This window comes from Lepeophtheirus salmonis, chromosome 9 (genome assembly GCF_016086655.4).
Source record: "Lepeophtheirus salmonis chromosome 9, UVic_Lsal_1.4, whole genome shotgun sequence".
NCBI lineage: Eukaryota > Metazoa > Arthropoda > Copepoda > Siphonostomatoida > Caligidae > Lepeophtheirus > Lepeophtheirus salmonis.
Genome location: NC_052139.2, coordinates 17,931,916 through 17,951,968, shown reverse-complemented (window position 1 = coordinate 17,951,968; position 20,053 = coordinate 17,931,916). Strand labels below are relative to the sequence as shown.

The 20,053-nt window shown below is 32.0% G+C and overlaps 1 protein-coding gene across 3 annotated transcripts in view; it reads right to left on the bottom strand.

Moving 5' to 3' along the window:
• The window catches only part of LOC121123932 (uncharacterized), a 36,475-nt gene that overhangs the window by 5,854 nt on the left and 10,568 nt on the right, over positions 1–20,053 (bottom strand). For 2 of the 3 annotated variants that reach the window (XM_040718992.2, XM_040718994.2), the window contains exons 2-4: positions 13,849–14,033; positions 7,184–8,087; positions 2,799–2,907 (exon numbers count right to left, since the gene is read on the bottom strand). In XM_040718992.2, coding sequence (XP_040574926.1) covers positions 2,799–2,907; positions 7,184–8,087; positions 13,849–14,033 — 1,198 coding nt within the window. The remainder of the gene's footprint in view (positions 1–2,798; positions 2,908–7,183; positions 8,088–13,848; positions 14,034–20,053) is intronic. The other variant, XM_040718993.2, reaches the window with a different exon arrangement.

The window sequence follows — 20,053 nt, the reverse complement described above, 5'->3', positions numbered from 1 at the left end:
TCTTGAACAACAATCAACAAATCCATATTTATTACAGGCCAAACTTTCATAGACATATGTATTGTAGTCGATTATAGGCTTACTATTTAAATTACTGGGATGACTGAAGATACCCAAACATTTGAGAGAGAGTTTAAAACCTTTTTATGATTTAAAAGACTCATATTGGCCCCTATATTGCTCCTTTCAATAGGAAAATCTAACGATTGCTATTTCTTTCATTGATGCAAATAATTTTGACTGCTACACGGGTATTTTTCACTCCAAATCTAAGGGGTTAATACGATACAATCCACACTCAATTTTGAAACCAATCACTCTAGCATCTTTTTGTGTTGATGGATCACTGTTTATGAAATAAATATGATAGAATTACCTTATTTAATCAATTTATTTACAAACTCATGTCAATGATAAAAAGTCAAAGTGAATGATGGATCTGGTAATCCGTCATTTTTGTAGCCTAGTACATGTTAATTAAATGATTTAACATTACATAAGAACAAGTATGGACGTGGCTTCATACTTGTATTTATAAATATGTATAGGAATACTGAGTAGTTTTAAAGTAACATTAATCAGATGATGTTTTTTTTTGTTCTGCTCGTATTAACATTATATTTGTAACAATGTAGAAGAGTAGTAGTTATTTTTTATAAATTATTATTATAGTACATTTGGATGAAAAGGTCATTGGATATATATTTCAAAATGGTTGTAAATTTGAATCCCAATGGAATGGGAGGGAGTATTTTTCCTGTACGAGTAAGCTCAAAATAGCCTCTTTTTTTGTAACATAAGAAATCATCGATCGGAGTGAGTTTGCACATATTCTATAAAAGGTAATATTACAACTATATGTATAAATTACCATAATGAATACCTTCTCTTTTGAGTATTTGCTTTTTTGGTTAGGAAAAAGGGATATCTGCCGTTTTCAAATTATAAACAGATTTATAGCTATACGTATAATGCTTTAAACAAATCATTTCATGTCATGAGTAGTCTCCTCCCCTCCTTTATCATCGACTAAATATTATTTAAATGATTGTATATCGTACATACATACACATTAGTGAATAGACTCGGTATGAGACCGAGGTAATTTAATCCTATAAAAATCGTGGACAGACTATCTTTGCTCTCACTCTGTGAACCGATTTTCTACCCATTCCGGGCATACAACTTGTAAACATATTAGAAGCAGACAACTTGATATATGTAAATGCTCATCATTTGGAAACACACAAGAACATAAACAGTTAATCAAAAGAATTGCTCTAGGTTCTACTTCAAATGAGACTGGGGTTTTTTTTTTTGCGAGCCTCAACTAGGCATAATTATTCCTTGGGATCCATCTCACCAACTATCCTCCGAAAAAGAAACCAAGGTAAAAAGGCCCTACCAAATGTTAGTAAAAACTCCCTCCCAACCATAACTTCGTTACCTTTATTTTATTTCGCAACCTTTTATACAAAAAAAAAAGGCCCAAATCACCTGGTAGTTAGCCAATTCATTCCAATTATGGATTTGTTGTTCAGAAGTTGTTGAGAATTATACACACCCTAAAAAGAGCTAATTATAATTCAAACAATCAACGTTCAGAAAACTGATTAGGAAAAAGAAGTAGAAACATCGACAGCTAACACAAAAATAAACCGTATTTTTTTGTGTTAGAGAGGTAATGGGAAATAGGAAATGATTATTCAATCATTGTTGGTAATCTGCATAGCTTATCAAGCGCAAATTTGAAGTCAAGCAATCAACGTTCAGAGCACTGATACGAGAAAAATATGCATATAAATCGAGAGCTGGCAACAAAATATGGAGCACATTTTTATATTTATGAAGTAAATCGATTTTTTTTATGAGACAAGTCTCCCAATAAATTATCAGTCTTACTCTCCGTCATTATAACACTCTATACTTAGATGCTCTCTCCTTAAGAATGAAAAAATAATTATAGTTGCATTGTAAAATGTAAATACTGTTCAAGTTGCAAAGAACAAAAAAAATAACACGTTAAAAATGCTTAGGATTTACAACCATATCTATATATATAATTCATAATGTAATTAAAAGTAGCAGCAACAACTTGTTTTTCCCCCTCCTCTCAAGAAATCCTTAAGTATGTACAATGTAGCATGGCTCTTGCATCTACCTACCATGTAGTACAGGAAACGTAGTATGTTTGTATGGACTTCCATTATTTCCCTTTGAATATATACAATATACACCAGCTGTTCCGAAAAGTCTTGGAATGTTAATAAAATAAAAATGATGAAGTATTTGAATATTTTGGTGTCATAGTTTTAAAAGTAAGGTCCGCTGTTTAGGTTATTTTAAATACTCTTACATGGAAAATGGAAGCCAAAAGAAAGGAGGTTGCAGGTCACATCAACATCTATAATCTTGACTATTAATAACATGATCAAGAGTGAAGGTTTTTTCATGACTGAAAAAAATGACCCTGTTTCCATGAGAAGAGTGTTTGTAGAGCCTGGATAATTAAAGGACGTTTCTGAAGCCTTAAGGAATTATCAATAGTCATTTCAACGGTTCTTGACACTGTTGACTCTGCAATGGCTTTTTTCCACTTAAAAGTATTTAATATGACCTAACCTAAAGGGGGGGCAACTTCACTTCTAAAACTATCGAATCAAAAAGTTTGAGCCGAATGTAAAAAAAAAAAAAAAAGTCTACAAAACCTCTTCAATTTGTATTTATAAAACTTTTACAATATCCGGTATGTACATACATATATTGTAGCAAGGACCAACAAGAAATAATATACTTACATATTTGTCTTCGTTTGTCAAATCCACATTAGAGTTGAGAATGTGAAGAACACAGCAGTATCGACGAACCAAACTAGGCTTTCGCATCAGTACCGACATGTGAATTGGACTTGAAAATACAAAAGATAAGTTATGCATTTAAGGAATATGATGTGATCTACTACTTATGTATGTTGACTCATTTACTCTCCCCCCTGGAGGTCACACAACACTCAAATAATTAATAATAAATATGTGTATAAATAATAAACCCTCTAAACTTACAACTTGTCAATGTCTATGATACATACATAGTAGTTAGTGGATTGAAAGACCTCACACATTCATAGAGGGAAAAGGGAGCAGATTGAAACAAAATATCTATTTATGGGTATGTAGATTTCTTAGAGTAGAATGAATACTGTATGTACAATCCTTTTTCTTTGTTTTCTTCAAGGATTTCTTGGAATTCTACAATGATACATACAATATGTACAATCTATATATACACATCTGTGATCTGATCTAACCTTTTAGTACGGTTTGAAAAAGGATAGAATATGTACTATGAATCAGAGAGGAAAAGGAAATTTTATTTGCTTCCGAGAGCCTCTCCCACGAAGACATTACTACTCACTAGAAATTTGTGTTTCGCCATTCGAGCCAATTGTGTAGCAGCACAACAAATTAATATTTGAAATTTTTAAAACTGTTTTTTGTGAATAGGTTTTGACTTTTTTTTTCAAAGGAAATTAATGAATTTTCTGTGAATAACTCCAGATTAATAATTATTTTTTCTTAAAAAAAATTGAATTTTCTGTGAATAGCTCCAGATTTTTGAAATTTTTTTCCAAAAAAAATAATTTCTTGTAAATAGCTTTAGATTTTTGGAATTTTGTTTTCAAAAAAATTGAATTTTCTGTGAATAACTCCAGATTTATGACTTTTTTTTCAAAAAAATTGAATTTTCTGTGAGAAGCTATAGATTTTCGAAACTTTTCTCCAAAAAAATTAATTTCTTGTGAAGGGCTATAGATTTTTGGATTTTTTTTTTTCAAAAAAAATGAACTTTCTATGAATAGCTATAGATTTTTGGATTTTTTTTTTTTCTAAAAAAATTCCAAGAAATACAAGGTTGCCACAAAAATATAATCCTGCGGACGCCCCTGATTTTCTTTGTTGCAACAGGATTCCACTGCAGGTGTGGTTCTATGTACAAAGTATGTACAATTATTGTGGAGGAAGTTGAGGCTTTTTAATTTTCTCAGCATTGAAAGGAGATACAAGATTTTAGTTAGGTAATGATGGTTATTTCATACATATTAAATGCTCATGATATACATAGTAAGTAAATAATATTTAACCTTAAAAACTGGAATACTGGAAAATCAAGTTAGCAATTATTTTTGGTTGTTTTATTATTATTTGAGAACGCTGAAAGAGTAGTAGTAGGGCCGCGAGTACATCAACTTCAACCACTATTCGTAAAATAGGTTGAAAATAGTTATGTTTTTTATTATTATTTCTTTATACATACAAAGTATAAAAACCGGTCGACGCTCCTCTTTATGGCTGAGCGTAAATGAGTGTTATACCGTATATCAGTGATACTGATTACTATTCTCTATACCTATATTGTACATACTAACTTAACGTAGAATAGGGGTTTTATGTGTGGCGTATCAATATAAAAACAATCCTAAACACAAATCAAAACGAAGACAAAATCCGAATACTTATTTTTACTCCATTTCTACATACAGCCCAATACTTTATAGAGATATTTGAGTCATATATAAGCTTATTATTCAAATTTACGGGAGAAGTTAAGATTTCCAAGAATTTTAACTATAATTTAGAAGCCTCATTTGGTTTAAAAGATTTATATTGGCCCCGATATTTCTCCTTTTTGAATAAATTCATGATTAAACTTATCATTTTTTATAGTAACAATCAAATTTGGCTATTTGATGTTGCCCCACAAGGTTTAATAAGAATGATTTCTACATAGAAATTGCCGATAATTCGTGGAACAATCCTGCTTTTGTGTTGAAGGACCACATTTATACTACATTATACGCACATCGAATGAATACTTGGGAAAAATTGCTTGAAAACCGCACATAAACAACAAATATATTTCAAAAAGTCCTGTACAAAATATAATTTGCATAGATAAACCAATTGTACAATATGAGATGAATGGTTTTAAATGACGAATAATTAGGATATTACATAATTGATTATTATTTAGATGTTCCAGTTTTTACATTTTTTTAAATGAAAATTATACGTTAATTATATGACGTCTGTGGCACAATAGAAAGTGTCAAATGCCCACTGCTATTTAACTTCTAAGCAACAATTTTAGTAGATTAAAATGACATAATAGCATCAATTAGTCGTTGGTGATAAAGATAAGGCAATAATTGAATATCTTTTAGATACTCTATAAATTAATAATGTAATTTTTGACAGTTTTATATTAATGGAAATACTTTATGATGAGAAGACGATTTCTTTTGGCACATGATACAGTTCAAATGCCCAGAGTTATATTACTCATAAAATATATATCATAAATGAATCATTTTAATAGTAGATGAAAATCAAATGAAGTTGGCCAATTTGTAACTTTTACAAGCTGCCACAGTACCAAAGTAATAAGTATCTAGCTCAAAGTTTTTACATAAAGATATACAGTGGCATCTGCAAGGAGGACTGTTATTGTCACTAGTGCTGTCTTCAGTCCTCATTTAGGAATGAAGACAGCATATATATTTACGTCCTAAAACTCGGTCTTTGATGACATCTCTCTACATTATTTCTTCCTTTTAAATAAGTAGTAATACTGAAAGTCCGAAGAACCGGTCATGGACTGGACTGGGCCGAATAAATTAGGTCTGTCACAACACTAATCGTCATCACTATGTAAAATTATGGTTTTAAACGACAGATCTTTACAAACTTATCTTTTACAAATAAAATAAAAAAACCATAAGGGCAATTTAAAATTCAGTCTCTTGACAAAAAAAAAAAAAAAAAAAAATATTCTTCTAAAAAATCCCCCTCCAAAATAAAATCCCCCAGACTGTATGTAGGATGACGCAGCCTCAATGCTACGATGCAGGGAATATGGAATAATAATGATAGCATTTCCTGAATCCTTGTGCTGTGCTGTGTCCGCTCTATTCCGGGTTGTATGACTCTTTTCTACTTTGAAAAGTTTCATGGTGTATTATATGTACAAAAGAAGAAGTTGATAAATATTCAAGATGATAATAATTAGCCAAGGACAACTACAACAAGAATTAAAGGGTGTAAGTATCATGTAATTGTGGTTTATATCCTGATAGTCTTACTCCATGCAGAGGGACTTCCCCCACACACAGGGATTCATGCATAAGTGGGGATCATTATCAATATATAAAGGAGGAACCTTGAGAGCTTCACTATATCCTATGTGATCTATTATCATGATCGCATCCCAAGGGATTTCAACCTATTTTTTCTTCGGATCTACTCAGTATTCATAATAAAAATAATGCGTAGTAAGAGCTTCATTTGAAGCAGACATGAAATACCAGGAAACGCCCTAGTTCCGATATTTCTACTGCTACAAATGTTGTTGCTGCTACTACTACTACTACTACACCTATCAAGCAGGATCAGCCTAAGGAGCAGCAGGATTCTTGACAAAATAGAAAAATCCAGACACGCCCATTTATTAATCGATTAGCACTAGATATTATTATGAATATCTTAGAAGCATTAAGGTTGTGGCAACCTGTACATGTATCACTTTCAGCATCTTTAACTACGCTACAACATTGGTCTAATTAATTACCAACTATATCATTTCATTTTGATTTATTAAAATTAATTGGTTATGATGTATTCATGAGTTATATAACTGTGAGCAATTGAGCTTTATACTGTGCCAAATAATTCAAAAATGACACATAGATTCATAGATCCATGAGCCATGGAACATTTAATTATTGAAGTAATCTCTACTGTAAGGACCTTTTGTCGCTAATTGCACACAACATACATATGTATATATGGATGTAAGGGATTCAACTCTGGCATTGGGTAGATACTGAAATAGGATTTCTATTATTATATACTTAAATTATTCATCAAAAGTTTGCAAGTAGCACCACATGTGCGGATACAACAAAACAATTCTATAAATGTACTCGTATCTAGAACTACATACAAACAAAGACACACTGTCAAAGAGATTTTTATTTTAAACTTTCCATAAAAGGACTTTGGATATAATTCTTATTCTCATTATATTAGAATGATAGAATGAATTGAGTGGGAACGTGCGGGGAGGGAGTTTACAATATGTACAATATATATAAATAAAATGAAAAGAAGTGTGTTATGGTACTCACAAGTTTCCATGCATATCTTTGGTATGAGCAAGATGAAGGTCTCTGACGGCTCTATCTTTGATGGCATCCATCATATCTGAATAAACTAAATCCGTTTGTGGCGAGGGTTTGTTATAGACGTGCAGATGAGAGGACTTCTTGTTGGGTGGGTGAGGATAATACCGATTTTTGGAAGAGGATGATTTATCAGAAGAGGATGATATTTTCTTAATTTCTAGTCTGGGAGGAGAGAGTGGAGGTTTTGGATAGGGTGGTGGATGGGATGGTGGGTTACAAGAGACTGTAACGAGGGAAGTGGGTCCCTTATGAGGTCTTAAATAAACGGGTTTGGATTTTAGAGATAGGTTCATGGCGGCGGGAGACTCATGGAGAGGATGAGAGTCATCATCATCCTCTTCCTTAAAGAGTGGAGGCTTCATCTTCTTGAACCATTCTTCCACGAGGGCTGAACCTGAGGGAAGTCGTCCGGAGGGAGGTGGATAACGACGCTTCTGGGGTTGGATTCGGGGTTTGACAGAGACCACGACAGATGCAGAGGATGTCACTGTTTGGTGATGATAGTTGCCATTCGTACGTGGTGCTAGAACTACGGGTTTGACACGAACAGAGGAGGAAGTAGGAGGATGTTGACGGTTCTCAAAGCCCTCGGAGGCAAGGACGATATCTGTGAACTCTTCTAGAGTGAGGTTGTTGTTAATATTAGTATTTAGACTACTACTGTTGATGTAGTTGGACTTCTTACTGCTCAATTCTTCATCGGAGGACTCACACCGAACGCGTTTCGCAAGGGGCTCCTCGTCAGACTTTTTCTCCTCCTCGTCGACAGTTGTAGTTATCATTGTCACGGATGTTGTTGTTGTCGTCGGGGTTTTATCATCATCCGACTCGGATTTCTTTGTGTGGACTACAAATAAAACAGGAACACAATCATTCACAAATTCTTTATAAATATATACAATTAGGTGTAAACTTAATCATCCCACACTTTCTTAGAGGTATTCAAAAATTATTTAAATAGTAATCATTCAGCTGTTATTGTACTCCGTTTACAAAATAAATGTTTTCAAGAAGTATCTCAACGCAATTTTTAAATGTTAAACAAAATCCAGAATCAGATCTCAGGCAATCTGGACGTCAATGAGCCGGTATATATGTACAGGTAAAAGAAAAGACATTTATCATGCCGATGTCTCAATTTTCAATTTGTCCCACTCTACATAAATCTACGTAGATGTCGTGGGTCAACAAAAACAACCTTGAACAAAAATAAAGTAAAAACAGAGAAAATCCCAATATATATTTTTTACTTTAAATATACATACAAACTTATATTACTTAGACATATTTGAGTCAATTATAGACTTATTAATCAAATTTCTGGGATGAGTTAGGATACCCAAGAATATTAGCTATAGTTCATAACCTTTATTTGATTTAAGAGACATGTGATTCCCTTCCAGGCATAAAATATATCAATATATCATTTATTGATATTGACAATCAATTTTGTGTAATTTAAGTAAAATTTGCGCCATATCCAAAGGGTTAATAAGAATAATTTATTGATAGAAATTAGCCTGCATTTCTATTTCATGTTTTGTCAGTCCCATGGCCATGACGAGGGGTTCTTTCATTGCCTTTAAGTACAATTTGCAGCACACTCAAAGGGTTAACATGAATAATTTGTTGATAGAAATGGACAACTATTTTCGTCAAAGAATACAAATATAATTTTGAGAAAAATCATTCTAGCTTGTTTCTTATTGATGGGCCACATACTATGTAGTGTCACGTAATCCAAGGAGTCAATTATAGCCCTTGTATTCAAATTTGTGGGGGGATGAGTATAGATAGACAAGAATTTTAGCTATACTTTAAAACCTTTATTTGATATAAGGCTTTATATGACCCCTTTTAAACATAATATCTATGAATACAAATGCACTGTCCATTTTGAGGAAAAACATTCTAACTTGCGTTTGCATTGGTCACACTAACAAAATAATGTCGTCGCGCCAAAACGTCTACCAAGTTGTAATAAAAATAAGAGGAGGAATAACAATAATAATTAGTGCTGAGCTATGCTGGCTCAGAGCGAACTTTATTTATCCGATTCACATTATTGAGTATTATTATTGTATCACGATGATTGCTGATGTGCTCATCTGATTGTCTATGTCTGTATGTATGTCTGTACACACACCACAAAGAAGAAACAAAAGATAAGAGATAGTAAAAGATTTATGTAATAAATCAAAAACTCGTTTCTTTGCCCTTCCTTCAAGTGATTATGTATTATTGTATCTATCTATTTAAATATAATACATACATATTTATCTTTAAATTCCATTATATTCACCGTCATCACCGGGATTGAGTGATGCCTTGGAATCACTTAAGAAAACAAAACAAAAAGCGAAGTTACAGCAAAGAAAAAGAGTTACATAGTACATAAATAAATCTGTTGGATGAGTAATTATTTTATGTACTTACTAGTGTTGAGACTCGTTTCAAGACCGAAACTTGTTGTTGTTGTTTTTTTTGGGAGGAGGGGGGATTTGATACTATCTGATTATTCCTAGACCGATTTGGACCGATATTTCGGCCTTGACTGTGATTTCATACTGACATATTTTCCCGATTTGTTTTGTTTTCTAAAGCAATGAACTGATTTTCTCTCCAGTCCTGATTTATACAACAGATTTAACATCATATAACCAATGTTCACAATTCATAAATAGTCTTGACCGAATTTTAAATGAGAACGATCGGTAACGAGTTTTTACTTGGGATTGATCTAGACCGATTTTTTTTTGTTGTTGTTCTTGTCGTCTCAATCTATGGGCGGATTTTCTCTACAGCCCGGAATATGAGTTGTACAAATATTAATATTACAGCATACCTAATTTCATATAAAAAATGTGTTCACAATTCATTTGTAGAAACGTTCTAGACCGAAATTTTAGATGAGAACAATTCGGATCGAATTTTTCATTTGTTTCCTCAATCCCAAGACCAATTTTTTGCCCTGATTTATGAATTGTACAAATTTGATTTATGCAACAGATTTAACTTTATATGACATGATTCTAAGTCAATGTTCACAATTTTAAAACCCAAATGACGTCATGGAAATTATTATATAGGATCGCTCTAGACCTAATCTTAAATGAGAGCTATACAGACTGATTTTTGTTGTAAGATATATCCAAACCAAATTTTTCTTTGATACCCATCCTAATTCAGAGTCTTTCAAGGACTCTGAATTGGTTAAACCCTTGGGATTTGGAGTGTAAATGATAACACTTAAAGTCGCCAAAATTAATTATCACAATAATAAAAAAATGGGGGCAATCTAAATTCCTTAAATCAAACAAATTTGGTAAAGTATAGCTAAAATATTTGGGTATCTTACAACATCCCACAAATTTGAATACGAAGACTGCAATTGACTCCTTGGATATAGTTCTCGCTATGGGACTCGTATTGCAAAAGTATGCAGCCTGTCAACAAAAAAGGAAGCTAGAATTATTTTTATCAAAATTGAGTGTGAATTAAAGTATTTGTATTCTTCGACGAATCATGGACTACAGTCTTCAATCCTAAATAAGGACTTACACAACTCTACCAATGAGACAACATAAATTCTGAAATTCACAAACAAAGGAAATCAGTTTAGAATGGTATTTTTTATTATACCATTGCTATAATATGCTCGAAAAAGAAAGAGACAGATCCAATATTTGGACGAGTTACGAGTCGCATTTTAGGTACACCAGCCGAGTTTTAGGTGTCTTTTTTTATTTACTTCATAAAGCTCTAGTAGCAATTGAGGTGGTACATCACTAATGACTACGCTTGTACCTAGCAAAGTAAGAGTATTTAAGCAACTATGTATCATGTATATAAGCAATGGTAGAATGAGCAATATACACTTAGATTGAAGGAGGGAGGAACGAACGGAAGTGCACGTCATCGTATAAACAACGAACTAGTGAGGCTTTATGATAACTATGAACAAAGATTGTTGATTCCACGTTTGTATTGTTGCCTCTTGCCTTACTCTAATTATGTAGTAAGAAGTAATCATCATTAAAATACTTGTATATTCTATTATGATTTTCATCCAAGAGCTTCAAAAGAAACCTGATCCCTCATAATACCGGTTTTCTTTCTTCTTTCCCTTCAAAGCACTATAACTCCTAAATAGTATTACTTATAGTACAACTATGCATGTTGTATGTATTTGTTCTAGCTGTATAGACATACAAAATATATATAATCGCACACGGAGAAACCTGAGCAATGTTGTATATATAATAGAACATGAATCATGATGAAATATTACATATTGTGTATATTAACCTAAGAGGCCAGGAATAGGGCCGCCCCATGGAACCATTTAGTGTCACAGAAACTATAATATGAAAAGATGGGATTTGTATAAGAGCGGAAGGAGAAGGCAGGAGCGAGACATTTGGTACACCTGAATTAAGATCTTTGTTAAATCAACTGCCTGTTTTATGATATTGGAAGGAGAAAATGAAATACTGCTTTTACATTTAAAATATCATTAGTGCAGAGTAAGTATATTGGCATATATACATATTTATATTTAAGTAATTGTATATTTATTTTATTATGCATTTGAAAAACAATTTACACCAAAGATAGGCGATAATTCTTCTTTTAGAGGGAGATGTTAGCCCACCCACGGCCATTAAATAAATCACATAAAAGGAGAAAGAGCACACACAACAACAAACGTGTTTCCTTTTCTAATCGCTATTCTTAGTTTTTTTCTTTACACACATCCCCCCCCCCTCTTTACTAAACTAATAAGTAATAACATACAACAATCACAATGTCTTTTATACAATTTCATCCCTTACTCAGTTTTTAATCAGTTTTAGCACATGGGCAGTAAAGTCTCGAGCTTCACAGATAGATAGCGCTGTTTTTAACAAAAAAAATCATCTCATTTTCTGTTAGTACAAACCTTCAAAAGACAGCTGTCAAAATGTCATGAGAATCTGTTATTTAGTTTGTGAGTTATTGTGCTAAGTGTGATGCTACTTTTATTATTATTTTAGACTACTCCAATGACAAACATATATTGATAATTATGATGTCAGATACCTCCTTAGGATAGAGAAGTGTCAATCAGGATTTGACCAGATACATAGAGTTTCAAAACATTCAATCTATACTATTCAATTTGTCCATTAATCATTGATTGATTGACTCCTTCTATTCTTTAAAAATATTTAATCTTTCTAATTTATTTATAGGGCAGTTGTTTTGATTTTTGTTACAACGATTCTAATGACGGTTCAAGCCAACTTTTAAAGCATTTTCATGATAAAATGAATCAACTATTAATCAATCCGATCAACACTTAATCATTGAAATTCGTGGAAAATGATCAAACATTTTTATCTGTTAAAATTGGAGTAATATGATTGGGAATCATAATTACATACTATGGCAGCATGAATCATCAAAAACGTATATATTATTTTTTTGGCAATGTGTACATTCGGCAAAGCGGTTTTCGGCAATGTATCAGAGTACGTCTTAATCAATTAGCAAAGTATCTTTTCCTAAATATTTATAGTATGATTGGGATGAAAAGCCCATAAATTTCTGAGCATTGATCCCAACAAAACAGCTCCAAGCAAAATATATATAATCCCATGTTGGAAAAAAATAAATATTTGTCGGAAATTTTTGATTAATTCCATAACGGCTTTAAATTAATTTGAAAACATGTGTAAAATGTATTTTTTCCTGATTATTTTCATATAAAATATATTTTTTTCTGATTATTTTCATATGAAACATACTTTTTCTAACAAAAAGAATTTTTAGAAATACTACTGCTTAAAAAACCGTAATTGATATATGACACAGCCTAAAAAAAGGGTTCCAAAAAAAGGCTTGACCAATTTAAAAAAGACATAAAAAAATATTTAAAAAAAAAAAAAAAACTTGAAAAGGTATTTAATCATTTTTTTTGGGGAAAGGCCCATATTTTATTTTCACAAATAAGTCATCTTATATCAGAACTGGGAATTTTCTTATTAACTTTTAAAAAATTGGAGAAAATAAAAAAGAACTTGCTCTATAACAATGGATATAGAGAAATTGATAAAAATTCTACTTAATAAATAAAAAGGTTATTAAGATATGACACAGTCAAGGAAAAGTCCCCTCAAAGGGTGTGAGTTAAAAAAAACCTCTACGAAATAAAGTAAAACAGAGTCCGAAAAATGGGAGTCAGTTGGAAATTGATGATGATTACGTAATGACTTTGTAAAAATTGGAAAACGTTACATTTTTCTATAAAAATACATTTTAAAAGTATATAATACAAAGACTAATCTGTTAAAAAAAGTAATTAAATTAAATATGTCCCCAAAATCTACTTGACTAAGGAAAGAAAAGAAAACCTTAAAAAATGAACGTCAAAATGAACTATATAACATTAACTTTTAACAATGGTCTTTTCTCATTTTTTGGGGGAAAAATAAAATGCCCCATATTTTTGTTTAAAGTCACCTCATATGAGAGTCTGAAAAATAGGATGTCAATCGGAAAATTTGAAAAAAAAAAATATTGGGAGCCCCTCTCAAAGAAAATCCTAGCACCGGCCCAACTCATACCTTCGTCGTCATCTTCCTCCTCCTCATCTTCCGTTTTGAGTAGTCCTTCTTCACTCAAAGATGAGGATCCAACCACATTGTCTTTGGATTCAGTTTTGTCCCCAGTGGAGGAGGTTGCTGCTACTAAGGCTTCTTTGTCTTCTTCCTCTTTTATCTTAGGTTTGGAAGTCTGAACTTCAACAGTACTGAAAAGGAAAAGAGTCAATTAAATACATGAGTATAACGATATGATTATTTGTAGTAGGATGGAATTCTAGACACATGTCTTTAGAGTTACATTCAGATAAGACTTTTTATATATAGATATTATTGGTATGAGGTTTTCTTATGAAAAGACAATTTTTTACTATTTTTTTGTTTCTTGCAATATATTATTAATTACTCGAATGTAGAAATTAGTTTTCATAGGCGTACAGGATGATACTTTTTAAGGGAGGTAACGCCATTTTTGCTCCCAAATATGAATATTAACTAATTTAATACAAATGTGAGACAACAATTTTACTTAAAAATACATTTTGTGTGTTTCATAATAAAGACATTTTTTTGATTTAGTTGTTTTATCAAAGATTTTTATTTCATAGCGTTTTATTTATAAAAGGTATTTTTATTATAACCTTCAAAAAAGCTATTTCTTTGATAATCTTTTTTAAATATAAAAATTATCTTTTTATTTTACTTTGCCTTTCAAAAAAAAAAAAAAAAAAGAATACTCCAAAAGTAGGTGGAAAGGCATCATCCAGAGCTTGATGTTAACCAAACGACAATCTATTAAAGAACGAACAAAAAAGAACGTGTTAGCACCCACTTTCGTTCCATTTCTAATCTCAAAACTGTTATTTATCTTTACGTTTTATTCATCCCTACAATAAAACTATATATATATATATATATAGTTTTATTTTCACAGCCCAGTAGCTAGGAATTTTCCATTCTTTTTGTATATTAAGTATCGCGAACACAAAAATATAAATTGTATTTTATACTCAGCTGTCAATTTTTCTGGTTTTTTTTCCTGTTCCGGTTTCGGAACGCTGATTGGCTTAGTTATAATTATCTCCTTTTAAACTGTGTACAATTCCCATCCAACAATTATTATTGAATTACATAGTTTTGAAGAGTTGGCTTACTAACAGATGATTTTGGACCTTTTTTCAGTTGTTCGTTTTCAGAGGAAAGGTTGGGCTCCGTCTGAAAATCCTATACCCATCCAAGACCCTTATATTTTTCATTAAAAAAAAAGCTATGTCTGGACCGGTCCAAATAAAAAAATTCGATCTAGTTTGGTCCCAAAAAAAAATTAGACTAGACCGATTTTACAGATAAATTGTTTATAACGTGACATCATATGTTTTTTCAAGTAGAATGAAGCTATACGAAGTTTTAACAGATATAGCTCGGATTAATTTTGATTTCGCCGTCTCTAATTTGTATACAGTATTAATATATGGACCAAAAAAAAATCAGTCCATAAAGTGAGACCGAATCAAAATCGGTCTACAAAGTGAGCCCGAATTAAAATCAGTCCACAGTCTGAGACCGCGATTTGGACCGAAAAATCGGTCCAAAAAAACAACACTTAAGACCGAAAAAAAAAAATCGATGGTGAACCCAGTCTCAACACTAGTAAGGACGTGTTGTGTAAATATATTCAATTATAACTCAGTCAGTCACATATTTACATTGTTAGTATGTGAGCACGGATAAGAACTACTTCTATTAAGAAGTGGTAGAACAAGAGAGATTAGATATTTAAAGGAACAAGTTTTTTTTTTACAAAACATACTGCTGGTGCTCTATTTTGCTCACTGTAATATACAATCTCATATCTATTTATAAATATTTCTCATTTTTTTATTATAAACCATGTGTTTTCTTTCAAAGAAAAAATAAAAGAATTGGAGGGATTTTTGTAAGGTAAGGGTTGAAATGACAAGGCAAGAAGAGAACAACGACAGTTTTCTGGTCAGAGCGGGAAAAGAAAATATTTTGGGTGGGACAAAATATGTATGTACAATTATTAAAACTTGTTTCCTTAACGTAAAACGTTGTTTGTTTCCCATTTGTTAATATATAAAGCTAGCACAGAGCAGCTCATAAAATGTAACAATTGCAAAGTTTTATGAGACTGAACCATAAATGGAAGAAGTTATGTTCCAAGGTAAAATCAATTCTATCCTTATTCAAAAACCTTTTTTCCATAAGACACATTCTGATATTTTCTTTTCTTTTATATGACCTTTCGTAATATCATTTCATCATCCCTTTTCTCAGTTATAAAGATTCTTTTTATAAGATACGCTTTTATATTGTATATAATCTATTCATTAGTGTTGAGACTCGGTGCAAGACTGATTTTTTTTTTTTTTTTTTCAGTTCGGTCTTTTGTTATTTTTTCCAGAGGGATTTGAACCCGTATTTCACTCTAAACCGCGATTTTCAGAGCGTAGACCAAACCATTTTCAAATCGTGGAACGATTTTTTTGGTCTGAATCTATGGACCAATTTTGTTCCCATTCCTGATTTTTTGAGCTTTACAAATATAATTTATGCAACAGATTTAAGTTATTTTGGGTCGATTTTCACAATTTTGAAACACAGCTGACGTCATAAGAAATTAATCTATAGTACCGATCCAACTAAAAAAAATCGATATAGATCGATTTTTTCTTTAGCTCCGATTTAAGCTTATTTTTTTCTAAACTTCTTAAAAGAAAATAATTTGTTTGGTCTACTAAAAATCATACTGATCTTAATGGAGCGACGTATCTCAACAGACAAAACGCACAAGGAATAAATTATTATCTTGATCTCAATGTAAGTAGGTCGCTTCCTAGAGAAAATAATATACACCTAGGTGTATAAAACTTGTCCTCGAAATCGGGAGTGGTTTTTTTCTAGTTGGAAATCACTAAAGGTTTTTTTTTTTATTTTCCTAATCTTTTACTATTTTACTCCATTCTTGGAGAATGAACATCTAAGAATAAAGTATTAACTAGTGCGTGTGCTCATTAAAGACGGAGAGTAACGGAAAGGGTTTGCTTTGGAGTTAGAAGTATAAGTCTTTGTTGAACTCAGAAAAAGATGGAGGTTTGACGTTGGAGTAATTCCAACCTATATGTCCTTGATATACGTGACTGGCTTTTTATCCACCTTGATAGTCAAAAGGGAAAGGAAAAATTTGAAAAAAACTAGCTAGCTTTCGCTATTTTTGTTGTTGGCAACTCTTAATTATGATTTAAAGAATACTTTTAAATTATTGCATACATTGAATTGATCATTTTATCAAAATATGTACACAAATTATGAACAAAGGCCCTTGATTGATGTAAATTAATATAAAACCCCAAATCCTATATACTATCTTTTTTGAGTTCATAATACGTAGAGTCAGCTGTGTTAAATCTTTAAATGTTTTTATTTCCTTTCTTTCCCAGCTCCTGGAAGATGATTTAATAATACGTCATGAGAGCTAAGCTTTTTTCCTCCTAAACATTCGTCAAATCGTCAGGGTGACCACCAGGGATAACAGTGGGCATACATTATGCATCAAAACTAAGTATAGCAACTAGAAAAGGACAAACGGTTGATGTGTGTGCTCTTTTTTTATTCATTACTTAATAATTGCGTTTGTGTTAACATCTCCCTCTGAAAGAAGAATTATCGCCTATCTTTGGGTTAAATTGTTTTTAAAATATCTAATAAAATAAATTTATATGAATTATAATATTTTCCCTAGACTAATACTAAATTAAATACTGATATTAACATCAACTTTAATTCAGGTGTGTCAAATGTCTCTCCTTCTCCTTTCACTCTTGCAAAAAAATCATCTCTAGTGATTATGTAAAGTGAGTTCAAAGACAATTCCTGTGTCAGATGGAGTAATTGTAGTACTATAATGTTTACTCAAAAGTGCCATAACATTTACTTATTTTAAAAGTTATCAAACCGGTCTTGGATTCTCAGACTCAACCCCAATATTTATGTAAGTGAATAAGAAGAGCATAGATACATACTCTTGGAATACGAGTATATGCTTGTACAGGATGTGGACTGGTTGTTACATAATATCAATAATATATATTAGCTAGTTCTAATAAGGTATGGAAAAGATAGGCACCTATGTATGTACTTTAGGGAAGGAGAGAGAGAGCTAAAGGTCAATAAAGTTTAGACTTGTTCTAAACATAAAGCAAATACCAGTTTTGTGTGTGTGACTGGCTCTGCCATTTCTTAAAAAAAAGAGGGAGACCTAAAAACTTGGCTCAAGACATACTAGGAATAATATTTTGGGAAACCTACTAATAATTTAATCAGTGCGTCTTGCAAGGCTAGCAAAATTATAATCCATCATCCACATAAATTCTACTTCATAATATATAAATAACAGGAAAAAGCTGCTTGAACCCACATAGTGAGACAAGTTCTTCCTACTAATTGTTTATACAGCCAGGGGCTGCAAGAAAAAAAGACTATGTACATTAGATTTAGTGTTGAGACTGGGTACAGTAAGGAGGATTTTTTTCGTTTCGGTCCCAAGTATTGTTGGATCAGCCTACAAAACTAAAAAGACTGCAGTCTTGTCCACTCTGATCTGTCCTAGGACTGATCCTTATGGGTACTTTAGGGTAACTACAATAGCTGTCATGATGTAGATACTGACTCATCATCTGTTCAAAAGTAGTGAAAGTTTTTTAAATAAGTAATTTATGACAAATAATGAAAGATAAACTAATAGATCATACATATAAAAATATTAATTGATTTTAAATCAAGCTGTGGATTTTTGAAGACTTTTTTCTGATTTTTTTTTTTTTTAATTTTAGTTATAAATCCAAAAACCAAGTCCCCCTCAAAATATAGTCCTGCGGGCGGACGCCCCTGGTAATTCTAAAGGAATTTTATCCCTTAGAAGAGAAGAAATCCTTGAAGACTAGTTGGAGAAGAAAAGTTTAGGAGTTCCTTATATCTCCTTTAAATAAAGAAACTTGCGTAATTCAACTTCATTTATCTATGTGGCGGTATTTACTTCATTATATACATAGAATGAATATGTGTATTAGGAATAGAAGATACGTATCTCACATTCAATACTAATGGGTTGTATTGTATATAGGTATGTACAAGTACATACTTTAAATAATTCTACTTCCATCCCCGGGAAGAACCTTGAACTACCAGTACTTCTTGTAGGAGTGAGGGGGATAAAAACGGGAGTATGTAACTAAGTAAGTACAATACATTTTGTTATTACATCACTTAATGGATCACTTGTCAAATCAGTCGTTCGAATAAAAAAGGTTGTGGATTATAAATCTACATATCTATGGAAAATAAAATAATTTTGTTGTTATTCCTCTCAGATGGAAAATCCTTTTTAAAGAGGGTAACTGTAGTATCAGTCCTTATTATGAGGCTTAAAATCAGGCACATCCGTATGTTATCAGTCTTTCATAAAGGGCCTAATTTTCAATAAGATTATAGTTGTAATGCCTCAGTTTACCAATAGGGGAAAAACATCAATATCCACAAAATGACACAGGTATAGAAAGTGAGGACGCAAAACTTAAAGGATAATTTAATTACGATTGTATCTCCGTTATTTATTATTAAAAGGTTTCATTACACAACAAATGTTTTATTTTATTCCCATGTCCATAAAATGTCAAAATGTGGGACACGCAACAAAAAGACAATGCATGTTCGATCTTCTCCTCCCCGGTGTCAGTACCAAGACCGTTGGCATTCGGACTACCTAAAACATCAAGAAGTCCATTAAAGCCAAGAAGAATCCAAACTTCTGCAGCAACAATATGGCTGACTTCTGGCCTGCCTCCATGTGGCATTCTTCCAGCCCTAACCTCAGTCCCTTGTAGTTTGAGGTGTGTTGGAGAAGAATGTCTCTTATCCAAATTTGGATTCACTCCAAGCTGCGATCATGACAGCGTGATACGCCATGGATAGTGATACAAAATATACCTCAATATAGTAATTAAACACATCACAAATTGGTTTTGAGTTGTCTATTCCATAATGACACAACAACTTTTGGGTCTACACTTTCTGTCGTAATATAAAAAAAAATACGTTTACTAATAAACAATAACACTCGCTCGTCCCCCATTATGTACTTTAGAAAAACTTTAAGTCTATTTTTATTGAACGAAAATAGTGACTTTTAACGTCTTTTGCAAAGGCGCTA